Source organism: Geotrypetes seraphini, chromosome 2 (assembly GCF_902459505.1).
Source record: "Geotrypetes seraphini chromosome 2, aGeoSer1.1, whole genome shotgun sequence".
NCBI classification, from domain to species: domain Eukaryota; kingdom Metazoa; phylum Chordata; class Amphibia; order Gymnophiona; family Dermophiidae; genus Geotrypetes; species Geotrypetes seraphini.
Window position 1 is genome coordinate 471904713 of NC_047085.1, and position 19811 is coordinate 471924523.

The 19811-nt window shown below is 42.0% G+C and overlaps 1 protein-coding gene across 6 annotated transcripts in view; it reads right to left on the minus strand.

Annotated features, from left to right (window-relative positions):
- GALNT11 (polypeptide N-acetylgalactosaminyltransferase 11) overlaps window positions 1–19811 on the minus strand; it is a 116716-nt gene that overhangs the window by 83491 nt on the left and 13414 nt on the right. For 5 of the 6 annotated variants that reach the window (XM_033931666.1, XM_033931669.1, XM_033931667.1 and 2 more), the window contains exons 2-3: window positions 12814–13143; window positions 1500–1623 (exon numbers count right to left, since the gene is read on the minus strand). In XM_033931666.1, coding sequence (XP_033787557.1) covers window positions 1500–1623; window positions 12814–13105 — 416 coding nt within the window. In that variant the 5' untranslated portion in view covers window positions 13106–13143. Of the gene's footprint in view, window positions 1–1499; window positions 1624–12813; window positions 13144–14065; window positions 14174–19811 lie in introns of those variants that run through there. The other variant, XM_033931668.1, reaches the window with a different exon arrangement.

Consider the following 19811-nt stretch of genomic DNA (forward strand, 5'->3'; position numbering starts at 1 on the left):
TCCTATCACTATAAAATACAGTGGTACCTCGGTTTACGAGTGCACCGGTTTGCGAGTGTTTTGCAAGACGAGCAAAACATTTGCAAAATCGGCACCTCGGAAACCGAGCTTGCCTCGATTTGCGAGTGGCGCCCCCCCATGATCCGGCCCCCTCCCCCCCTGTGATCTGGCTTCCCCCCCGCTCACGTCACCCCCCCCCGCCGTGATCTGAAATCCCTCAGCACCCACCCGAACACGCTGCTTACCCCCCCATCTGGCCGCCGGCACCAACTCACAGGACATGCCGGTGCCCGAAGATCTGCGCCGTCTTCTTTGCTGGGCCTTAAGCATCTGCGCATGCTCAAGGCCTTCGAGTTCACACTCTCTCCGAGAATCTCAGAGAGGGCGTGAACTCAAAGGCCTTGAGCATGCGCAGATGCTCAAGGCCCAGCAAAGAAGGCGTAGATTTTTGGGCACCGGCACCACCATGTCCTGTGAGTTGGTGCCGGTGCCGCCGGCCAGATGGGGATAAACAACGTGTTCGGGTGGGTGCTGGGGGATTTCAGATCGCGGTGGTGAAGTGTGAAGCGATCGGGGGGATGCCGGATCATGGGGGGAGGGTGCCGGATCGCAGGGGGGTTGGCGGATCACACGGGGGGGGGGCCTTTGGGGAGAGCAATGCCAGTTCTTGGGGGGGTAGAGCAGCGCCGCTGGCCTCAGGGGTGGGGGTGGATGGGAACGTATCAAGCGAGTTTCCCTTAGTTCCTATGGGGAAACTCGCTTTGATATACGAGTATTTTGGTTTACGAGCTTGCTTCTGGAACGAATTATGCTCATAAACCAAGGTACCACTGTACTGCCTTGTCACCTTCTGGTCACTCATCCATTTCTCTTGTTTTGTACCATCCCACCCTTATCTTTCTCCGAGAATGGTCATTGGAATACTTTGATGTTGCACATACAGTACATATTCGGATATTGTCATCTTTTGCTCAATTCTGGTCTGACGGTTTTGCCTTTGAAAGCTAGTCAAAAAATGTATTAAGATAATCTAATAATAAAAGGTATATAAACTTTTCTTTTTTTAAATTTCTACTTATTGCCTTTAAAGTGGATTAAAATGGCAACCACACTGTTTTATCCATGAGTTAAAAAGGAACAGCAGCTCTCAAATATTACATCTTCCAAATTTTTGATAAATTTAACTTGCAAATGAAGTAACATTTTTGCTATTAGGACTGCTGTGTCACTTTGATAGCATGGGCCAGGTGATAAAATTCAATGTATAATTGAATATTTTTCTGGTAAACTTATCCTCATGTTAAGGTACCCGTCATTATCCCTTCCGCTTTCATCTGGCTGCTAAACCAACAATCCTAGTTCTTAGCAAGTGAGCCTTGGCTTCTAAATATAACAGACGAAGAAGCATCGATTTGAACCTGCCATTCTTAGCAGCTACTACAAAAGCACATTAGGAACGACAATACAGAACAGTGAGAGACAGAATGTGAAAGACGTACTTTGGGTCCCTTGTATCTGGCACATCTCTATGGTAGCCCAACCGGTTACTAATAAGAACATTGAAGGAATGCTTCTGATATCCCAAGTCTCTCACCTCTTGATCTTGTTCATTAAAAATCATGCCTGCAAGGTAAACATGTTCAAATTAGTTATACTGGCTTGGACACTAGGCATTTACACTCATCAGAACAGCTACTGACTTCTGCCATAAATTTAATTTCCTAAACTGAAAGGCAAATTTCCCAAAAGGCTTAAATAGGCCTATAACAAAAGGCAGCTAAAAATGTTAAACTGCAATAAAAGTAAAACTGTTTGTGCAGGATAATAAAATTAAAAAGTGTAATTCTATTGCATTTAACACATTTTTTGTTTTGAGTATGGATCATAATGAACTCTTTTTATTTAAGCAAAAGATGCACTAAATCAATGTTATGCAAATGTACCCCTCTCCCCCTTTTTTTAAAAAAGCGTTGCACGGTTTTTGCCACTGGCCGCAGCAGTAACAGCTCCTACGTTCAATTCTGGTCTCCTTATCTCAAGAAAGATATAGTGGCGCTAGAAAAGGTTCAAAGAAGAGCGACCAAGATGATAAAGGGGATGGAACTCTCCTTGTATGAGGAAAGACTAAAACGGTTAGGGCTCTTCAGCTTGGAAAAGAGACGGCTGAAGGGAGATATGACTTAAGTCTACAAAATCCTGAGTGAAGTAGAACGGGTACAAGTGGATCGATTTTTCACGCCATCAAAAATTACAAAGACTAGGGGACACTCGATGAAGTTACAGGGAAATACTTTTAAAACCAATAGGAGGAAATTTTTTTCACTCAGAGAATAGTTAAGCTCTGGAACACGTTGCCAGAAGATGTGGTAAGAGCGGATATCGTAGCTGGTTTTATGAAAATTTTGGACAAGTTCCTGGAGGAAAAGTCCATAGTCTGTTATTGAGAAAGACACGGGGGAAGTCACAGCTTGCCCTGGATTGGTAACATGGAATATTGCTACTCCTTGGGTTTTGGCCAGATACTAGTGACCTGGATTGACCATAATGAGAACGGGCTACTGAGCTTGATGGACCATTGGTCTGACCCAGTAAGGCTATTCTTATAATCTTACGCTCATGAGCATCGGAGCTGTTACCGACAACGACGACACTAAAAGCAGTGCTACACTTTTGTAAAAAAAAAAAAAAAAGGGGGGGGAGGATAAAAAGTGACCTAAATATTTACTTATGCAAACTAAACTCGTCTCATGCATTTTTCGTTATTACTCAAATTTTGTGGAATGTTCTGCCTAGTATTTTGAGAATGGAATCTGATTTGTCTTTATTTCACAGGGGCCTAAAGACCTGGATTTGTTTCTTTAATAAGCTTATGGTACTGATGTAAAGGTGTTTTGCTGGGACATTAGACTATTCTCATTGTTAAACTGGAAGGTTTGGAACAGAAACTTTTGAAGAATATTGGAATTGGTTTTGTACTAAATGCAATTTGTTTTTAGTAAAACTTAGAAACAGAACAGATATTTTTAAAAATCTCAATATGTGCTTGATTCACAGCCCTACCAACATTAGATACATTCTTTGATTTATAAGTTGTAAAGCTAATTAAGAGCAAAAGGGGAATTTCTTTCATAGCAAGAGTCAATTAGGCATCTTCATCAACAAGTGTGTAATCCTAATCTTGGCATTAGATTAATTCTAGTTTCTCTACAGGTCATTCATAAGCAGACATAAAATAAAGGATAAAATACTTCAAATAAACAAACAGAGTTCTCTACATTAGTTTAAGCATCTTACTTCCTAAATAACTAAACACTTCATCCGAAATTCAAAAAACTGTTGCATTACTAATTTGTACAAAAAAAACAACAACTTACTTTTAGCATGAAAAGTGTAACGTGGCCCCAAAGTCACTTTAAAGACTTCATTCTGTGCTCACCGTTTTTTCATCTTACCTCACACCTCTGACATGTTGCCGGTGGCCACAGTGATTGATACCACACGCTTCTTTCTCTCTGTCGCATCCAGCCAGGAAAGAAAGAGGAAGTGATGTCAGCATTGCAAGGCAGGCAGTGACAGAGAGAAGGCTGCAGCAGATGACAAATATGAATTGCTACTGAGGAGTAGTGGCTCGTGGCCAGCAGGGGGTGCTGTTTATGGGACGATACTGGAATGGATGTCAGAAGCATGATAGTGCAGTATTTTTGTAGCGCCAGTTTTTCGTATGATTCTGGGTAATTCTAGTTAGACAAACATCTGTGTTAGTTAAGGACTGCGCCCAAATAGAAGCGTACGGAAAAACAGGTGAATAAAACATTTAAATATAATGTAGCTAAGGCCAGAAGAAAAAACACACTAAAGATTAATATAAGGAAAAGAATGGTGTTTTCTTGTGTACTTTGCTGTTGAGCTAAATCATGGTGGAAATCATGATTACATGATTACATGGAGCCCAGTTTAGGTTCTTTTGTATGTACTATGACTGTCCTGTCTTAGGTCACCATCTTGTGCCAGTGAATAGTTTCTGTTCTTTGTTCAGCTTCCCGCCTTTAGCCTCGTGGTTCTAATTGAAAACAGATGTGCTCAGGCCAGTTAGAAAAAGCATATTAGATTCCATATTCCAAACTGAGATATAAAATGTATGAAGTATGAATGGCCAAGATATGAATGAAATTATGAATGTTTGGGGCCCCTGAATGTAATATGTGGTGATATGATTGTGGATATATAAATGGTTTTATAAGCAGAAACACTAAGAAAAAATCTTGAGCACAACATCTGGAAGTGATTAGAGTCAGTCTCAAGAATAGGGAGAAGGGGGGCATTGGAAGCCCACGCTTCAGGGAGAGGAGAGGGGGATTTAACCCCCCCTTTTTCTCCTGAGTAAGATTTCTGTGTAAGGCTGTGCAATTTGAATCTGTCAGCTTAGGAGTTTTTTTTCCTTTAAGACTCAGAACTTGTCAGTATGGAAGGGCTGAAAATTTATCAGCACCATGTTAATAATTATAGATTCTCTTGAATGTTATAATGTTAATTCAGAAATCAAAAGTAATTTTCTGAAAACTTTGTATAACTTTTAAACATGGAGGAATGTTTCTTTGTCTAAACTTTAAGACCACCCATAGAAATGTTATTGGTCGTCAAACTTGATGATGTCACTAAACCAAAAGTTATATAATAGACTGTAATGAGATAGAAAGACGAGACCATTGTGAGAAGGCCAGTCTTTGGCCACGATGATGATCTCCCATGAGCGCAACGTAAGCAATTATGCTGTTCTTTTGATCTAATAATGGGAAAATAGAACCAATAATTCAATAAATCCTGGTTATAATTTTAAAACCTTGCGCTGGTGTCATTTTGCATGTAGAATTATTTTCAAACCTGAAGCTTTCACAAATGGCGTCAATGCCCCATGCTCACTACGGCCACTGGTGACACATCGTTCAAAACCCCCCCCCCCCAAAATTATAAAATCCGAAATGTCTCTGGTCCTGAACACTTCGAATAAAGGATTGTGAAAGATAATAATAATAATAATAATAACAGTTTATATACCGCAGTACCGTGAAGTTCTATGCGGTTTAGAAAAGATTAAAAGAAGGTACAAATTGATAGAACTTAAAAGAGGTGAAAGAAAGTGGTTAATAGGTCAAGAGAACCGTATTGAGGGGAAAGAGATGTACGGGTCAGCTGTCTAGATATTTCAGGAACAGTTATGTTTTTAGGCACTTCCTGAATTCCTCATAGGTAGTGGGCAAAAGCAATTGCTTTAGATCTTTACCCCATAATGCTGCCTGATGTGAGAGAAGGTGTTCATGATGCTTTTACAGTTTACATCCTCTAACTGGGGGGGAAATGAAGTTCGAGTGTGAGCTTCTCTTGTGTCTGTTGGCTGAAAAGGTCGGTTATGTATTTAGGGGCTAGTCCGTATAGTACTTTAAAGCAGAAGCAAGCGAACTTAAACTTTACGCGTGCTTCCATCGGTAGCCAGTGCAACTGCCGGTAATAAGGTGTCACGTGATCAAATTTCTTTAGCCCGAAGATTAGTCTGACCGCTGCATTTTGCAATAGTTGTAAACGTCGCATATTCTTTTGGGAGATTGCTAAATAGGCGATGTTACAGTAATCAAGTTGACTTAGTACGAGGGATTGTACCAGGATTCTGAATGCTGGCGTATCAAAATATGATTTGATGGATCTAAGTTTCCAGAGAGTGAAAAAACCCTTTCTGATTAAGGAGTCCACCTGGTCTTTCATGGTTAGGCATTGATCCAGAGTTACATCCAGTATCTTCATGGTAGACTGAATATGGTAACTAAGTTTATTGATGCATAGTAGTGTTTTGGTGTCAAGCGGGTGAGGCGAAGTAACGAAAAATTTTGTTTTTTCTGAAATAAGTTTGAGCTTGAAGTCAGTCATCCATTGCTCCATCAGATTTTTTAGCTTCTGTTGCTTTGGGAATAGTTTCCAAGATAGAGTTAGCAAATGGGATGATAATCGTAAAGTCATCTGCATAACTGAATAATTTTATCCCCAGCTGGGTTAATTGCACACCCAGTGAGGACATGTAGACATTGAAAAGCAATGAGGATAGCGGTGACCCTTGCGGCACACCAGATGGATTGCTCCAGGTATCGGAGAGATCATAATTGAAACGTACCTGATAAGTACGGGACATAAGGAAGCCATGAAACCAGATACAGATGAGAGTCCAGTTTTGAGATGGGGTCAATCCCAATTTTTTGCACACAGTGCTTCATGTATATCAGTGGTCTCAAAGTCAAACCCTTTGAGGGCCACATTTTGGGTTTGTAGGTACTTGGAGGGCCTCAGAAAAAAATAGCTAATGTCTTAACCTTTTCCTATCATGTGTCCCGGATGACGGGACATTCCAAAAATGACATAGACAGTGGATAAACAGTCTGTATGGACTAATAAAGAGCCAGGAACACAAAATATTTGAATTTACAGACTTATGACTTATTTACATTATGTTTACAATAGCCCTAAATGATAACGGTGAATAATACAAAACTTTGCTAAAATAATTACGATTGGAACCAGTGTAACATAAAATGTATTACGATAGGAAAAGGTTAAAGAAATGACAATTTTGCATGAGGTAAAACTCTTTATATTTTATAAATCTTTCCTTTTGGCTAAGTCTTAATAATAATACTGCCATTTATAGCTAAAGAGACATATGTTTTATTTTACTTTTGTGATTATGATAAACATACCGAGGGCCGCAAGTTTGAGACCACTGATGTATATGGATGGACAGACTGGATGGGCCATTTGGCCTTTATCTGCCATCATGTTTCTAGCTCCCAGTTGGTGAGGGATTATATGTGTGCACTCAGGCCCTGATTCTATAATAAATAAATTATTATAAACACACCTAAAGTGTCCAGATTGGCACGCCTAGCCAAACTAGGTGCCTAACGGCGCAGAGAACAAGCAAATAGCACTGCATAATTGGCTTAGATTAAAATTAATTGGGTGGTAGGTACCTAAATCAGTAGGCACCCATCCCAAGGTGCTTACCAGAAACAGGCATGGTTAGGGGTGGATTGTGGATGTGTTTTGCACATAGGTACCTAAACTGGACTTGGGCATCAGTATTTAAGCCAACACCACCCTGGCATAAATATAAGATTCAGGCGTCCACTTTAGGCATGATTCTATAAACAGCACCGTACACCTATGCCTGTGCTCTTTATTCTTCTTGGGGCTCTCTTATATGTTCATTCCCTTTCTGGTGCCCGTCTAGAATCCATCAGGCAATCAGCATTTTTTTTCTACGGTCCTGTTCCTGTTCCAAATCATTTTACTGCCTACCAGCCCCCACGGTGAGCCTGGCTATCAGAAATTTAGACCTGCTCTGAATTTAAGTCTTTTCATACACTGGGTATCAGCACCAGATCATATCAGAAATTTAGACCTGAATTTAAGTCTTTATACATACTGGGTATCAGCGCCAGGTCTGAGTTATATCTGTATCCTTATCCTTTCCTCTCTCTGACTTGTCTTTCCTTTGTCCTTTTGTATGTGTCGCCTATTTCTTCTGTCCTATCAATGGAATGGCGTTCTTTTCATTGTTAACTAGCTGATGCCCCGGCGTTGCACGGGTATTTAATTATAGCAATAACACTGTAAATGGATTCAAATAAAGATACTTTATAGTGGTGAATGAAATTATTTTTTTACAGCTTTATAAACAGTACAATATTCAAATTATAATGTGAAATATTTGACAAAATGAATACAATACAACTAACACAAAACTTGATTATAAACAACATTTTTAGTTTCACCTCCAGGAGCAAGAACATATACATTCTTGGGTGAACCCACCCTTGAGCAAGCAACATAGAGTTGTCCATGGGAAAAACAGGGGGATCATAAATACACTCCACAGTATGTAATAGTCTGTCCTTGTGATTTGTTGATTGTGATAGAGAATGCAAGTCTCACTGGAATTTGCAATCTCTTAAACTGAAAAGGAAGATCTGTTGGAATAAGTGGTATCCGCGGGATAAATACGGTTTCACCTTGTCCCTTTCCGGTTAAGATAGTCGCTTCAATTACATTGGCCAGTAACCTCTTTACACAAAGCCTTGTGCCATTGCAAAGTTTTGGTGGGTCAAGGTTGCTAAGTAAAATAACTGGAGATCCCACAGCTTTTTACATTTTTTCCATTGACATGAATGGGTGAAATCTGATTTTCTGTTTGTAGCTCCGCCCACGTGTGCAGGTGGGCCACGAGACCCCCAGAACATATCACCCCAGGTAGTGAGGGATCTGCATACCAAGTTTCGTTCAAATCGGTCCCACAGCTTTTTACATTTTTTCCACTGAATTGAATGGGTGAAATCTGATTTTCTGTTTGTAGCTCCGCCCACATGTGCAGGTGGGCCGCGAGACCCCCAGAACATATCACCCCAGGTAGTGAGGGATCTGCATACCAAGTTTTGTTCAAATCGGTCCCACAGCTTTTTATATTTTTTCCACTGAATGGGTGAAATCTGATTTTCTGTTTGTAGCTCCACCCACGTGTGCAGGTGGGCCGCGAGATCCCCAGAACATATCACCCCAGGTAGTAAGGGATCTGCATACCAAGTTTCGTTCAATTCGGTCAAGCCGTTTTTGAATTACTGTGAGAATGGCAGCTTTTTACATTTTTTCCATTGACATGAATGGGTGAAATCTGATATTATGTTTGTAGCTCCGCCCACGTGTGCAGGTGGGCCGCGAGACCCCCAGAATATATCATCCCAGGTAGTGAGGGATCTCCATACCAAGTTTCGTTCAAATCGGTCAAGCCGTTTTTGCGTGATCGCGGCACATACACACACACATACATACACACATACATACCATACCTCCGATTTTATATATATAGATTGATTTATAAGCCTCTTTAGTAGACTTCTAATAAGGCAGTAGAGCGAGTACCAACATAAAGCCAGGATTCAAGTTCTGCTTCTCTCACTGATGGTCCTTGAGACATTGGGCAAGTCATTTAACCCTCTGCTGTCTCAGGTACAACTTTGATCCTAAGTTCACTTGGGCAGAGAAATAACTTGTGTACCTGTAATTCACCTTGAACTCAAAAGTAATAATAATAATAACTTTATTTTTATATACCGCCATACCACAAACAGTTCTAAGCGGTTTACAAGGGAAGAGACTGTATACAGGCAGTGACATTAGAAAAGGTGACTATTAAATCTAAAATCATCCCTTTGGCGTAGTCGAATGATTACATTGCTGTCTTGGGAACAGAGAGGTGTCCAAGATATTTCTTCCTTGCCCGGACGAGCCTGCTCTTTCAACGAATTTGGGAACCCTTTTGGACCACATTGTCTCCGTAGCCGTCTTTTGAACTGCTAGCCCCTTGGTTTTTGTCTTTTTTCCTTGGTTTATGTTTTTGTTTGGCGTCAATGAGAGTGGGTGGGGGGAGGAATGGGTTGTGGGTTGGGTTGGTGGGTTGGGTTTGTTGGCTTATGGTGTGAAACTTTGAGCTGCCTTGTTGATCTTTGACCTTGTTTTGGATTGTTGTTTTTCTTGGTGCTCAATAAAATATATTTGAATATTAAATCTAAAATCCAAACTTGTCTCTAAGATCATTCTGCAAATGTTTGTTTAAGGAGTATTTGCATACTTCCAAGTATAGAGGGGAAAATCAAATGGGTAATTGAAAAATCTGAAATGAGGACTGAACAAAATTTTCTTATGCGAGCTGAAATTTGTGATGGAACTGGGGAGCTGTTCTAAGGTCTTTGTTCCTGTCCCAAATGACCAACCGCTTCTCATTTCAGGTAGACTGACACGCGATGACTAGCATAGTCCCAAGTGCCACAAATATACACAGGCATGTGCTTCTGTGACTGGGCCTCCTGTCAGGAAGTACCGCATTTGTGAATGATGATTACTACAGAGCTTATGCTCTAGTTGCACGGTTGGCTGGCTCAAAGAGTGCTGTGCATTTGGCCTGCAGGTTTTCATTTAAGAAGGCAAGATACAGTGGTAGCATTTATTTTTTGTTTTTAAGAAATTGAGGTAGTGGCTCAAAGACAAGTTTAGATGCAGAAGGCCTCAGTGGTGAAAGTTAGCAAATTGAGAAATTATGCTACTGTTCAAAATGTTTCTGGCTTGGTGAACCTATGCGAGCTTGAAAAAGCAATACTGGCAAGGCGTGACTATCCTTTGTTAAGTTTAGTTCATTTAAACTTTTACTACAGATGACACTTGTTTGTTTATTTATATTCCATCTTTATCAAGGTGGAGCGCAAAGCAACATCTATATATATAAAATCGGAGGTATGTATGTGTGTATGTATGTGTGTGTATGTGCCGCGATCACGCAAAAACGGCTTGACCAATTTGAACGAAACTTGGTATGCTGATCCCTCACTACCTGGGATGATATGTTCTGGGGGTCTCGTGGCCCACCTGCACACATGGGTGGAGCTACAAACAGAAAATCAGATTTCACCCATTCATGTCAATGGAAAAAATGTAAAAAACTGCCATTCTCACAGTAATTCAAAAATGGCTTGACTGATTTGAACGAAACTTGGTATGCAGATCCCTCACTACCTGGGGTGATATGTTCTGGGGGTCTCGCGGCCCACCTACACACGTGGGCGGAGCTACAAACATAATATCGGATTTCACCCATTCATGTCAATGGAAAAAATGTAAAAACCTGCCATTCTCACTGTAATTCAAAACCGGCTTGACCGATTTGAACGTAACTTGGTATGCAGATCCCTCACTACCTGGGGTGATATGTTCTGGGGGTCTCGCGGCCCACCTGCACACGTGGGCGGAGCTACAAACAGAAAATTTTATTTCACCCATTCATGTCAATGGAAAAAATGTAAAAACCTGCCATTCTCACTGTAATTCAAAACCGGCTTGACCGATTTGAACAAAACTTGGTATGCAGATCCCTCACTACCTGGGGTGATATGTTCTGGGGATCTCGCGGCCCACCTGCACACGTGGGCGGAGCTACAAACAGAAAATCAGATTTCACCCATTCATGTCAATGGAAAAAATGTAAAAAGCTGCCATTCTCACAGTAATTCCAACTATAAAACACTTTCTATGACACTATAACCACTAGGGACATCGTTTCTATTCTACCACGGACACCATACATATAGAGTTTGTATGTTCTAACTGTGTTTGTAACTGTTTCCTTCATGCACCCCAGTTCATCATGTTATTACATTACATGAGTACTCACATATCCTGAACTAGGAACACAGGTTCCATTCTGAACCGGGAACAAACTACATGGAGTTTCTTTTCAACCTGAGTTTCCACATATTGAGTTGTTTAAATCAATACTGAAACTTTTGGATGCCACTTATTCCAACAGATCTTCCTTTTCAGTTTAAGAGATTGCAAATTCCAGTGAGTCTTGCATTCTCTATCACAATCAACAAATCACATGGACAGACTATTACATACTGTGGAGTGGATTTAAGATCCCCCTGTTTTTCCCATGGACAACTCTATGTTGCTTGCTCAAGGGTGGATTCACCCAAGAATTTATATGTTCTTGCTCCTGGAGGTGAAACTAAAAATGTTGTTTATAATCAAGTTTTGTGTTAGTTGTATTGTATTCATTTTGTCAAATATTTCACATTATAATTTGATTATTGTACTTTTTATAAAGCTGTAAAAAAATAATTTCATTCACCACTATAAAGTATCTTTATTTCAATCCATTTACTGTGTTATTGCTATAATTAAATACCCGTGCAACGCCGGGTCATCAGCTAGTATACAATAAAATTACATACAAGCATCTAAAAAAAAATTGAAAATTTCACAATACATAACCAAACCATCAAATCCTGCCAGAACTGAGTTATTACATATTCTTTTCCAAGTTAAACACCAATGAAACCAACAACAGCATGAATCTAGAAGACAAATACAGACTCAGTCTTTATGAGACCAAACAAATGTCGTTTCAATAGTTTTTTTTAATTCCCCCCACCCTTGTCTGCTTCTTAATGCAAGATGGAAATTTATTCCATTCTTCAGGAGCAGCACAGGAACGAAAACCCAGTCCTGACCGTCTGCAATCTAACCTCTCCCCTTCCTGGTATCGTCAGGTCACGGTGCGTCGAGGAGCGTAACTGTGGTAGGTTATCAATTTGTCTATGCTGCTAGTTAAATCATTTCTGTCATTCTTAAATTGTCTTTAGTTTATCATCTTTTGTAAACCGCGTAGAACTTATGGTTACGCGGTTAAGAAGCACGATGTTATGTTATGTAAACCCTATACATAAATCATTTTTCTGACAATTTAAGTTACTACAGGGATCTCAAAGTCCCTCCTTGAGGGCTGCAATCCAGTCGGATTTTCAGGATTTCTCCAATGAATATGCATTGAAAGCAGTGCATGCACATAGATCTCATGCATATTTATTGAGGAAATCCTGAAAACCCGCCTGGATTGCGGCCCTCAAGGAGGGACTTTGAGACCCCTGAGTTACTACTACTACTATTAATTATTTCTATAGCGCTACCAGGCGCACGCAGCGCTGTCCAGAGTCACAAAGGGTAAGAAAAGAGTCCCTGCTCGAAAGAGCTTACAGACTTCAGTCCACTCTCTCACATTGTGACTTTTCTACACTGTCTTCTAGGTCCATGAAAAGGCAGTGTCCTATCCTAATCTGTTCAGGTGCACCTGACATGAAGCTTTAAATGCAACTCCTGTCATGTTAAAGCACACAATTGTTATCCTGCCTAGATTTAGCTTATAATGGAAACAATGCCACTTACCCATTTCTGGTAAAAGCTCTGAGTTTCCTTCCGCTAGATCCTCTATACGATTTCCAAACTGATTTCTTACCCCGTTGTTCTTTTGTCGATCAGACAGTTTAAATGGAGTACGTGTAACACGGGGATTAAACTTTTTGGGAAATGGCTTGTAAGGTTCAAGCCCCTTGATGGGCACATGTTTAAAAGTTCGGCTTTCTTCGCTAACGTTGAAATAAATGAACAGCAGAAGTGTCCAAGTTACAGATGTGAAAAGGCACCCATAGCAGAAGTAGCGAAGTGCGGCACTGCCCATTGTACACCTAGCATTATGGAAGGTCCATTCTTAATTCTCTAAAATTAGAAGAGAGAAAAAGGAAATCACTTTTGATTCATCCACAAGTTTCTCAGGCAACACGTCTTGTAAACTGCAAACATACAGATACATTTATTCTTACTTCACAAATAATGTAATCCTAAATCAATAAATAACCTTCTACGGAACATTCAAAATGATTAGGGCAAAGTATGCTTCATGGAAATGCAGGAAATGCCTGCATGTGTCTATAAATGTGTATGTGTTGGAATATATGTATGTGCTTTCCGTGAAAGGAGCAATTCCTCAAACCACAATATTACAACAAATTAGTGTGCTGTTCCTGAGGCAATTCTGACAAAATGTTTGAAAATCCTGTGCCCAATATTTGAACATTCTGCAGTTTATTCCACAAAATTCCCCTCATCGTAAGACTTGAAATCCCCTCCTGCCTTTTCCCTCCTCAGGCTCCAGCCTCTTCAGTTTCCGCTCTTACTCCAACTGCAGTTCTCTACCCAACTACCTCTCAGCAAGACCCCTATTTCTGCCTGTCCCCCCCAGATATACACCCCCACCTCTCATGCTTTCCAGCTATCATTGTATCTCTTCCCTACCCTTCCCCATGGCAAACCCTCAAGTGCCCTCTAACCACCCTAACAGCACACTCTCAGCTAGTCCTGTCCCCACCCTAGTCCAACAACACAGTCCGTGCTGCTCTCCCATCCCCAAGACATACTCTCACCTTGCTCCACCTGCCCCCCCCCCAATTCCCACTATGATCTTACTCTGCCTCTCCACTCGCCTCTCATCCCGATTCCCTCCCCCAATAATGGCACACTGACTTTGCCTTGCTCCCCTCCCCACCTTCATGGCACATTCATCCTGCATTGGTCCAACCCCCACCCCCATTCCCCCGGCTCACACACACACACACACAGAGCCAGCATCAGCATCACTTACTGTACAGGATTCTGCTAAAACACCAGCATCAGGTCTCCCCTTGCTGTCTCACTCCTGTGACTGCAGAGATCACGCAGTAAGAAGAGCAAAAAAAAAAAAAAAAAATGAACTGCTGCACATCAGGTTACTTCCTGTACCTCTGCTAGTTTTGACCCAACTGTTCATACGAACTGCAGAGCTGTAAACAGAGAGAAAATGACCTGCAGCATTTCACTTCCTGCTCCTCTTGCCACACAGGGAAGAGACTGCAAGGAGACACCCCGTGCCAGTGTCTTTGCAGAATCCTGCGCAGCAAGTGCAGAATTCTATGTGTTCTACAGAGATGAGGAATTCTGTGCAAATACAAACAATGCCCCAGGAGTAATATGTATACTGCAGCTGTTAAAACTGTTTCTCCCATAGAAATGTACGCACTGTGCAATATTTTTGGAGGTTTATCTTTCTTCCACCTACTAGAAGCAGAAACTTCTTCCACATAACCTGCTCTGCCACCACTGCCTTCCCATTAGCTGAATCCTACCTATAGTCTGTAATGCTGCTTACACTGGATTAGGGTTACCACCCACAGCCCTGCCCACACTCCACTCATTTCCTTGTACTCTTTTGCAGTAGTGCTTCTCCCTCTCTTTCTCTCCCTTCCACTAACCCCCCTCACCTATGGGTGCCTCGCCCTCTCTCTCTCCTTCCAACCCCGCTCTGCTGTGGGTACTTTGTTCTTTCTCTCCTTCCAACATCTGCCCACAATGGTACTCCTCTCTCTCCTTCTAACCTCCTCTCCTTCTGTTTCTCCCTTCCAATCCAGCACTACCCTACTAAATGCTCTTTTCTCCAGCCCTCTCTCCTTTCCACAATTCTTTTCCAGCCCTCCCATCTTCCATGCTGTTTCTCCAGCCCTTCCCCTTCCATGCTGTTTCTCCAGCCCCTCCCCTCCCCCCTTCCTCAAACACTGCTTCACCTCACAACCTTCACTAATATTACCTCTACAGAATTCCTTCGCTCCACTAGTGCACTGCGATACTCAGGAAAACAGAAGGGAGGTGGGACTTGAACCAATGAAGGAAACTCAAGAGAACAAGAGCACCCTAAGTACAAATAAAAAAGCCAAAAACAGAAAACTATTACTGTTGGGGGATTCCATCATCAGAGGCATTAACCTTGGAACACAGGGCGAGGAGACCAAAATAGTGAAATGTCTTCCAGGATCCTCAGCTACCAGGAGTTCCTGGCAAATACTGACTATAATTAAGGAAGAAACTAAGGATTTTAACACTGATGTTGTTATCCATCTGGGAACAAATGACCTGGCCAACAACTCCACACTTGCAGCACAGAAAGCTTTTCGGGAGCTTGGTGAGGGCGTGAAACCTTTTGTAAAGACTTTAGCTTTTTCTGAAATACTGCCTGCATATGGAAAAGGAGAGCAAAGAGTGAAAAACACAGAGGACTTTAATAGATGGCTCAGAGCCTGGTGTCATCAAGAAGGCTTCAGGTACATAGGAGGATGGGGAAATACATGGAAGGACAAGAAGCTATATTGCACTGATGGGCTACATATTACTACAGCAGGAAAAAGAAACCTTGCAGAGAAATTTAGACAATATTTTTCTAGGCATTTAAACTAGAAGGTGGGGGTGGTGTATGTACGAAGGACAATTATAGAGACCATCCCCGGCAAAAGAAAAGATGTGATAGTAGTAAAGGCTGCAACATAAGCAACTCATTTCTTAGTATTGCAACGGAAAGTGAAACAACACAAAAATCCAGACGAAAAAGGAGATTATCACTGAAAAATAGCTGGAAAGCGATGACCACAAATGCTCGCAGTCTAAGCAACAAAGTTCATGATCTGCAAGCCCTGATATTAGAGGCAGATCTAGATATTGTTGCTATCACAGAGACATGGTTCAGTGAATCACATGGATGGGATGCAAACATACCGGGATATAATCTTTTTAGGAAGGACAGAGATGGTCATAAAGGTGGAGGAGTAGCTCTCTATGTAAAGATCAATATCCAAGCGACCGAAATGCAAGGGACCTGGGGAGAGGAAGAAGCGATATGGATTGCTCTGAAAAGAGAAGATGGAACTTCTATCTACGTGGGTGTAGTCTACAGACCTCCGACTCAATCGCAGCAAATTGATAAGGATCTGATTGTGGATATCCAAAAGTTTGGAAGGAAAGAGGAGGTTCTGCTGTTGGGAGATTTCAACCTGCCGGATGCGGACTGGAATGTTCCGTCTGCGGAATCGGAAAGAAGTAGGGAGATTGTGGATGCCTTTCAAGAGGCTCTGCTCAGACAAATGGTGACGGAACCCACAAGGGAAAAAGCGATATTGGATCTGGTCCTCACAAATGGAGAGAGTATCTCTAATGTTCGAGTGGGTGCTCACCTGGGTAGTAGCGATCATCAAACGGTTTGGTTTGATATAACGGCTAAAGTGGAGAGCGGCCGCACGATACTTAAAGTCCTAGATTTCAAACGTACGGACTTTAATGCAATGGGAAAGTACCTGAAGAAAGAGCTGTTAGGATGGGAGGACATAAGAGAAGTGGAAAGACAGTGGTCTAAGCTGAAAGGAGCGATAAAAATGGCTAATGACCTTTATGTGAAGAAAATCAATAAAAACAAGAGAAAAAGGAAGCCGATATGGTTCTCCAACCTAGTGGCTGAGAAAATAAAGGCGAAAGAGTTGGCGTTCATGAAATATAAAAAAACCCAAGAAGAGGAGAGCAGAAAGGACTACAGGGTGAAACTGAAAGAAGCCAAGAGAGAGATACGTTTGGCGAAGGCACAGGCGGAAGAACAAATGGCTAAAAATGTAAAAAAGGGAGATAAAAATTTTTTCAGATATATTAGTGAAAGGAGGAAGATAAAAAATGGAATTGCTAGGCTGAAAGATGCTGGGAACAAATATGTGGAGAGTGATGAGGAGAAAGCAAATGTGCTAAACAAATACTTCTGTTCTGTGTTCACAGAAGAAAATCCTGGAGAAGGACCGAGATTGTCTGGCAAAGTTACACGAGAAAATGGAGTAGATTCTGCGCCGTTCATGGAGGAGGGTGTTTATGAGCAACTTGAAAAACTGAAGGTGGACAAAGCGATGGGACCAGACGGGATCCATCCCAGGATACTAAGGGAGCTCAGAGAGGTTCTGGCGAGTCATATTAAAGACTTGTTCAACAAATCTCTGGAGACGGGAGTGATTCCTGGGGATTGGAGGAGAGCGGATGTGGTCCCTATTCATAAAAGTGGTCACAGGGATGAAGCAGGAAACTACAGGCCGGTGAGCCTCACTTCAGTTGTTGGAAAAATAATGGAAGTGTTGCTGAAAGAAAGGATAGTGTATTTCCTTGAATCTAATGGGTTACAGGATCCGAGGCAACATGGCTTTACAAAAGGTAAATCGTGCCAAACGAACCTGACTGAATTTTTTGATTGGGTGACCAGAGAGCTGGATCGAGGACATATGCTAGATGTAATTTACTTGGATTTCAGCAAAGCCTTTGATACAGTTCCTCATAAGAGGCTGTTGAACAAACTTGAAGGGCTGAAGTTAGGACCCAAAGTGGTGAACTGGGTCAGAAACTGGCTGTCGGACAGACGCCAGAGGGTGGTGGTTAATGGAAGTCGCTCGAAGGAAGGAAAGGTGACTAGTGGAGTCCCTCAGGGTTCGGTGCTGGGGCCAATCCTGTTCAATATGTATGTAAGTGACATTGCTGAAGGGTTAGAAGGAAAAGTGTGCCTTTTTGCAGATGATACCAAGATTTGTAACAGAGTAGACACCGAAGAGGGAGTGGAAAATATGAAAAAGGATCTGCAAAAGTTAGAGGAATGGTCTAATGCCTGGCAACTAAAATTCAATGCAAAGAAATGCAGAGTAATGCATTTGGGGATTAATAATAGGAAGGAACCGTATATGCTGGGAGGAGAGAAGCTGATATGCACGGACGGGGAGAGGGACCTTGGGGTGATAGTGTCCGAAGATCTAAAGGCGAAAAAACAGTGTGACAAGGCAGTGGCTGCTGCCAGAAGGATTCTGGGCTGTATAAAGAGAGGCGTAGTCAGTAGAAGGAAGAAGGTGTTGATGCCCCTGTACAGGTCATTGGTGAGGCCCCACTTGGAGTATTGTGTTCAGTTTTGGAGACCGTATCTGGCGAAAGACGTAAGAAGACTTGAGGCGGTCCAGAGGAGGGCGACGAAAATGATAGGAGGCTTGCGCCAGAAGACGTATGAGGAGAGACTGGAAGCCCTGAATATGTATACCCTAGAGGAAAGGAGAGACAGAGGAGATATGATTCAGACGTTCAAATACTTAAAGGGTATTAACGTAGAACAAAATCTTTTCCAGAGAAAGGAAAATGGTAAAACCAGAGGACATAATTTGAGGTTGAGGTGTGGTAGATTCAGGGGCAATGTTAGGAAATTCTACTTTACGGAGAGGGTGGTGGATGCCTGGAATGCGCTCCCGAGAGAGGTGGTGGAGAGTAAAACTGTGACTGAGTTCAAAGAAGCGTGGGATGAACACAGAAGATTTAGAATCAGAAAATAATATTAAAGATTGAACTAGGCCAGTTACTGGGCAGACTTGTACGGTCTGTGTCTGTGCATGGCCGTTTGGAGGAGGATGGGTAGGGGAGGACTTCAATGGCTGGGAGGGTGTAGATGGGCTGGAGTAAGTCTTAACAGAGATTTCGGCAGTTGGAACCCAAGCACAGTACCGGGTAAAGCTTTGGATTCTCGCCCAGAAATAGCTAAGAAGAAAAAAAAAAATAATAATAATAATAATTTAAATTGAATCAGGTTGGGCAGACTGGATGGACCATTCGGGTCTTTATCTGCAGTCATCTACTATGTTACTATGTTCTAGCTCATGACTCTCCCAGGCCCAGCCACTGTAATTGAATCTTCAGGCAGCCGTTAGCAGCAACAAGGTAAGCCTGCTACTGCCGGTCTGCCTCTGCAAGTTCCACCCATGCAGGAACAGGAAGTTGCCTCTGCAGAGAAGCAGCTCCCAGGACAAGCCAGCTGTGACAGGGTGAAGATCCTGTAGCCAGCAGAAGGAAGCCTTAGCAATGGTAATGGAACTCATTTGCATATAAGATCCTGCAAAGGCACCTGGGTAATGTCCACTCACACTGAGTGGAGAAGGGTGCTAAAAAAAAGTGTTCATCTTATCTCTCTCAACTTATAAAATATTTAATGGCCAGTGTACCTAGTCGAGGTGGTCCTTTATAGTGAAACCATGCCCTTTTACAAAAGGGACCACCAAGTTTGTAAGCGTCTTGATACAGTTGCGTAAATCTATGGACTTAACATTCCCTCCCGTAACATAGACTGGAGAAGTGAACTGTGTATTTGTGTTTTCCTCTGGTGTAGAGGCACACTCCTCCCCATTCACAAGAGTGCTGCCCAGTGAGCAGTCTAAGATACTCCTGTTCCTGTAAGAAAATGGGTCATCATCTGAGCCCTCAGTATCGTTACTCTCTTCCACTAGGCACCTATCTTTAGTACTATTGTGCCTAAGATGGGCACTTATCACCCAATTCATTTTTATTTTTTTCAATTATGAGCTTGTTAAAGGCTTCTACCACAACCAAGATGATAAAGGGGATGGAACTCCTCTCATATAAGGAAAGACTAAAAAGGTTAGGGCTCTTCAGCTTGGAAAAGAGATCGTTGAGGGGAGATATGGTTGAGAAAGACATGGGGGGAGCCACTGCTTGCCCTGGATCGGTAGCATGGA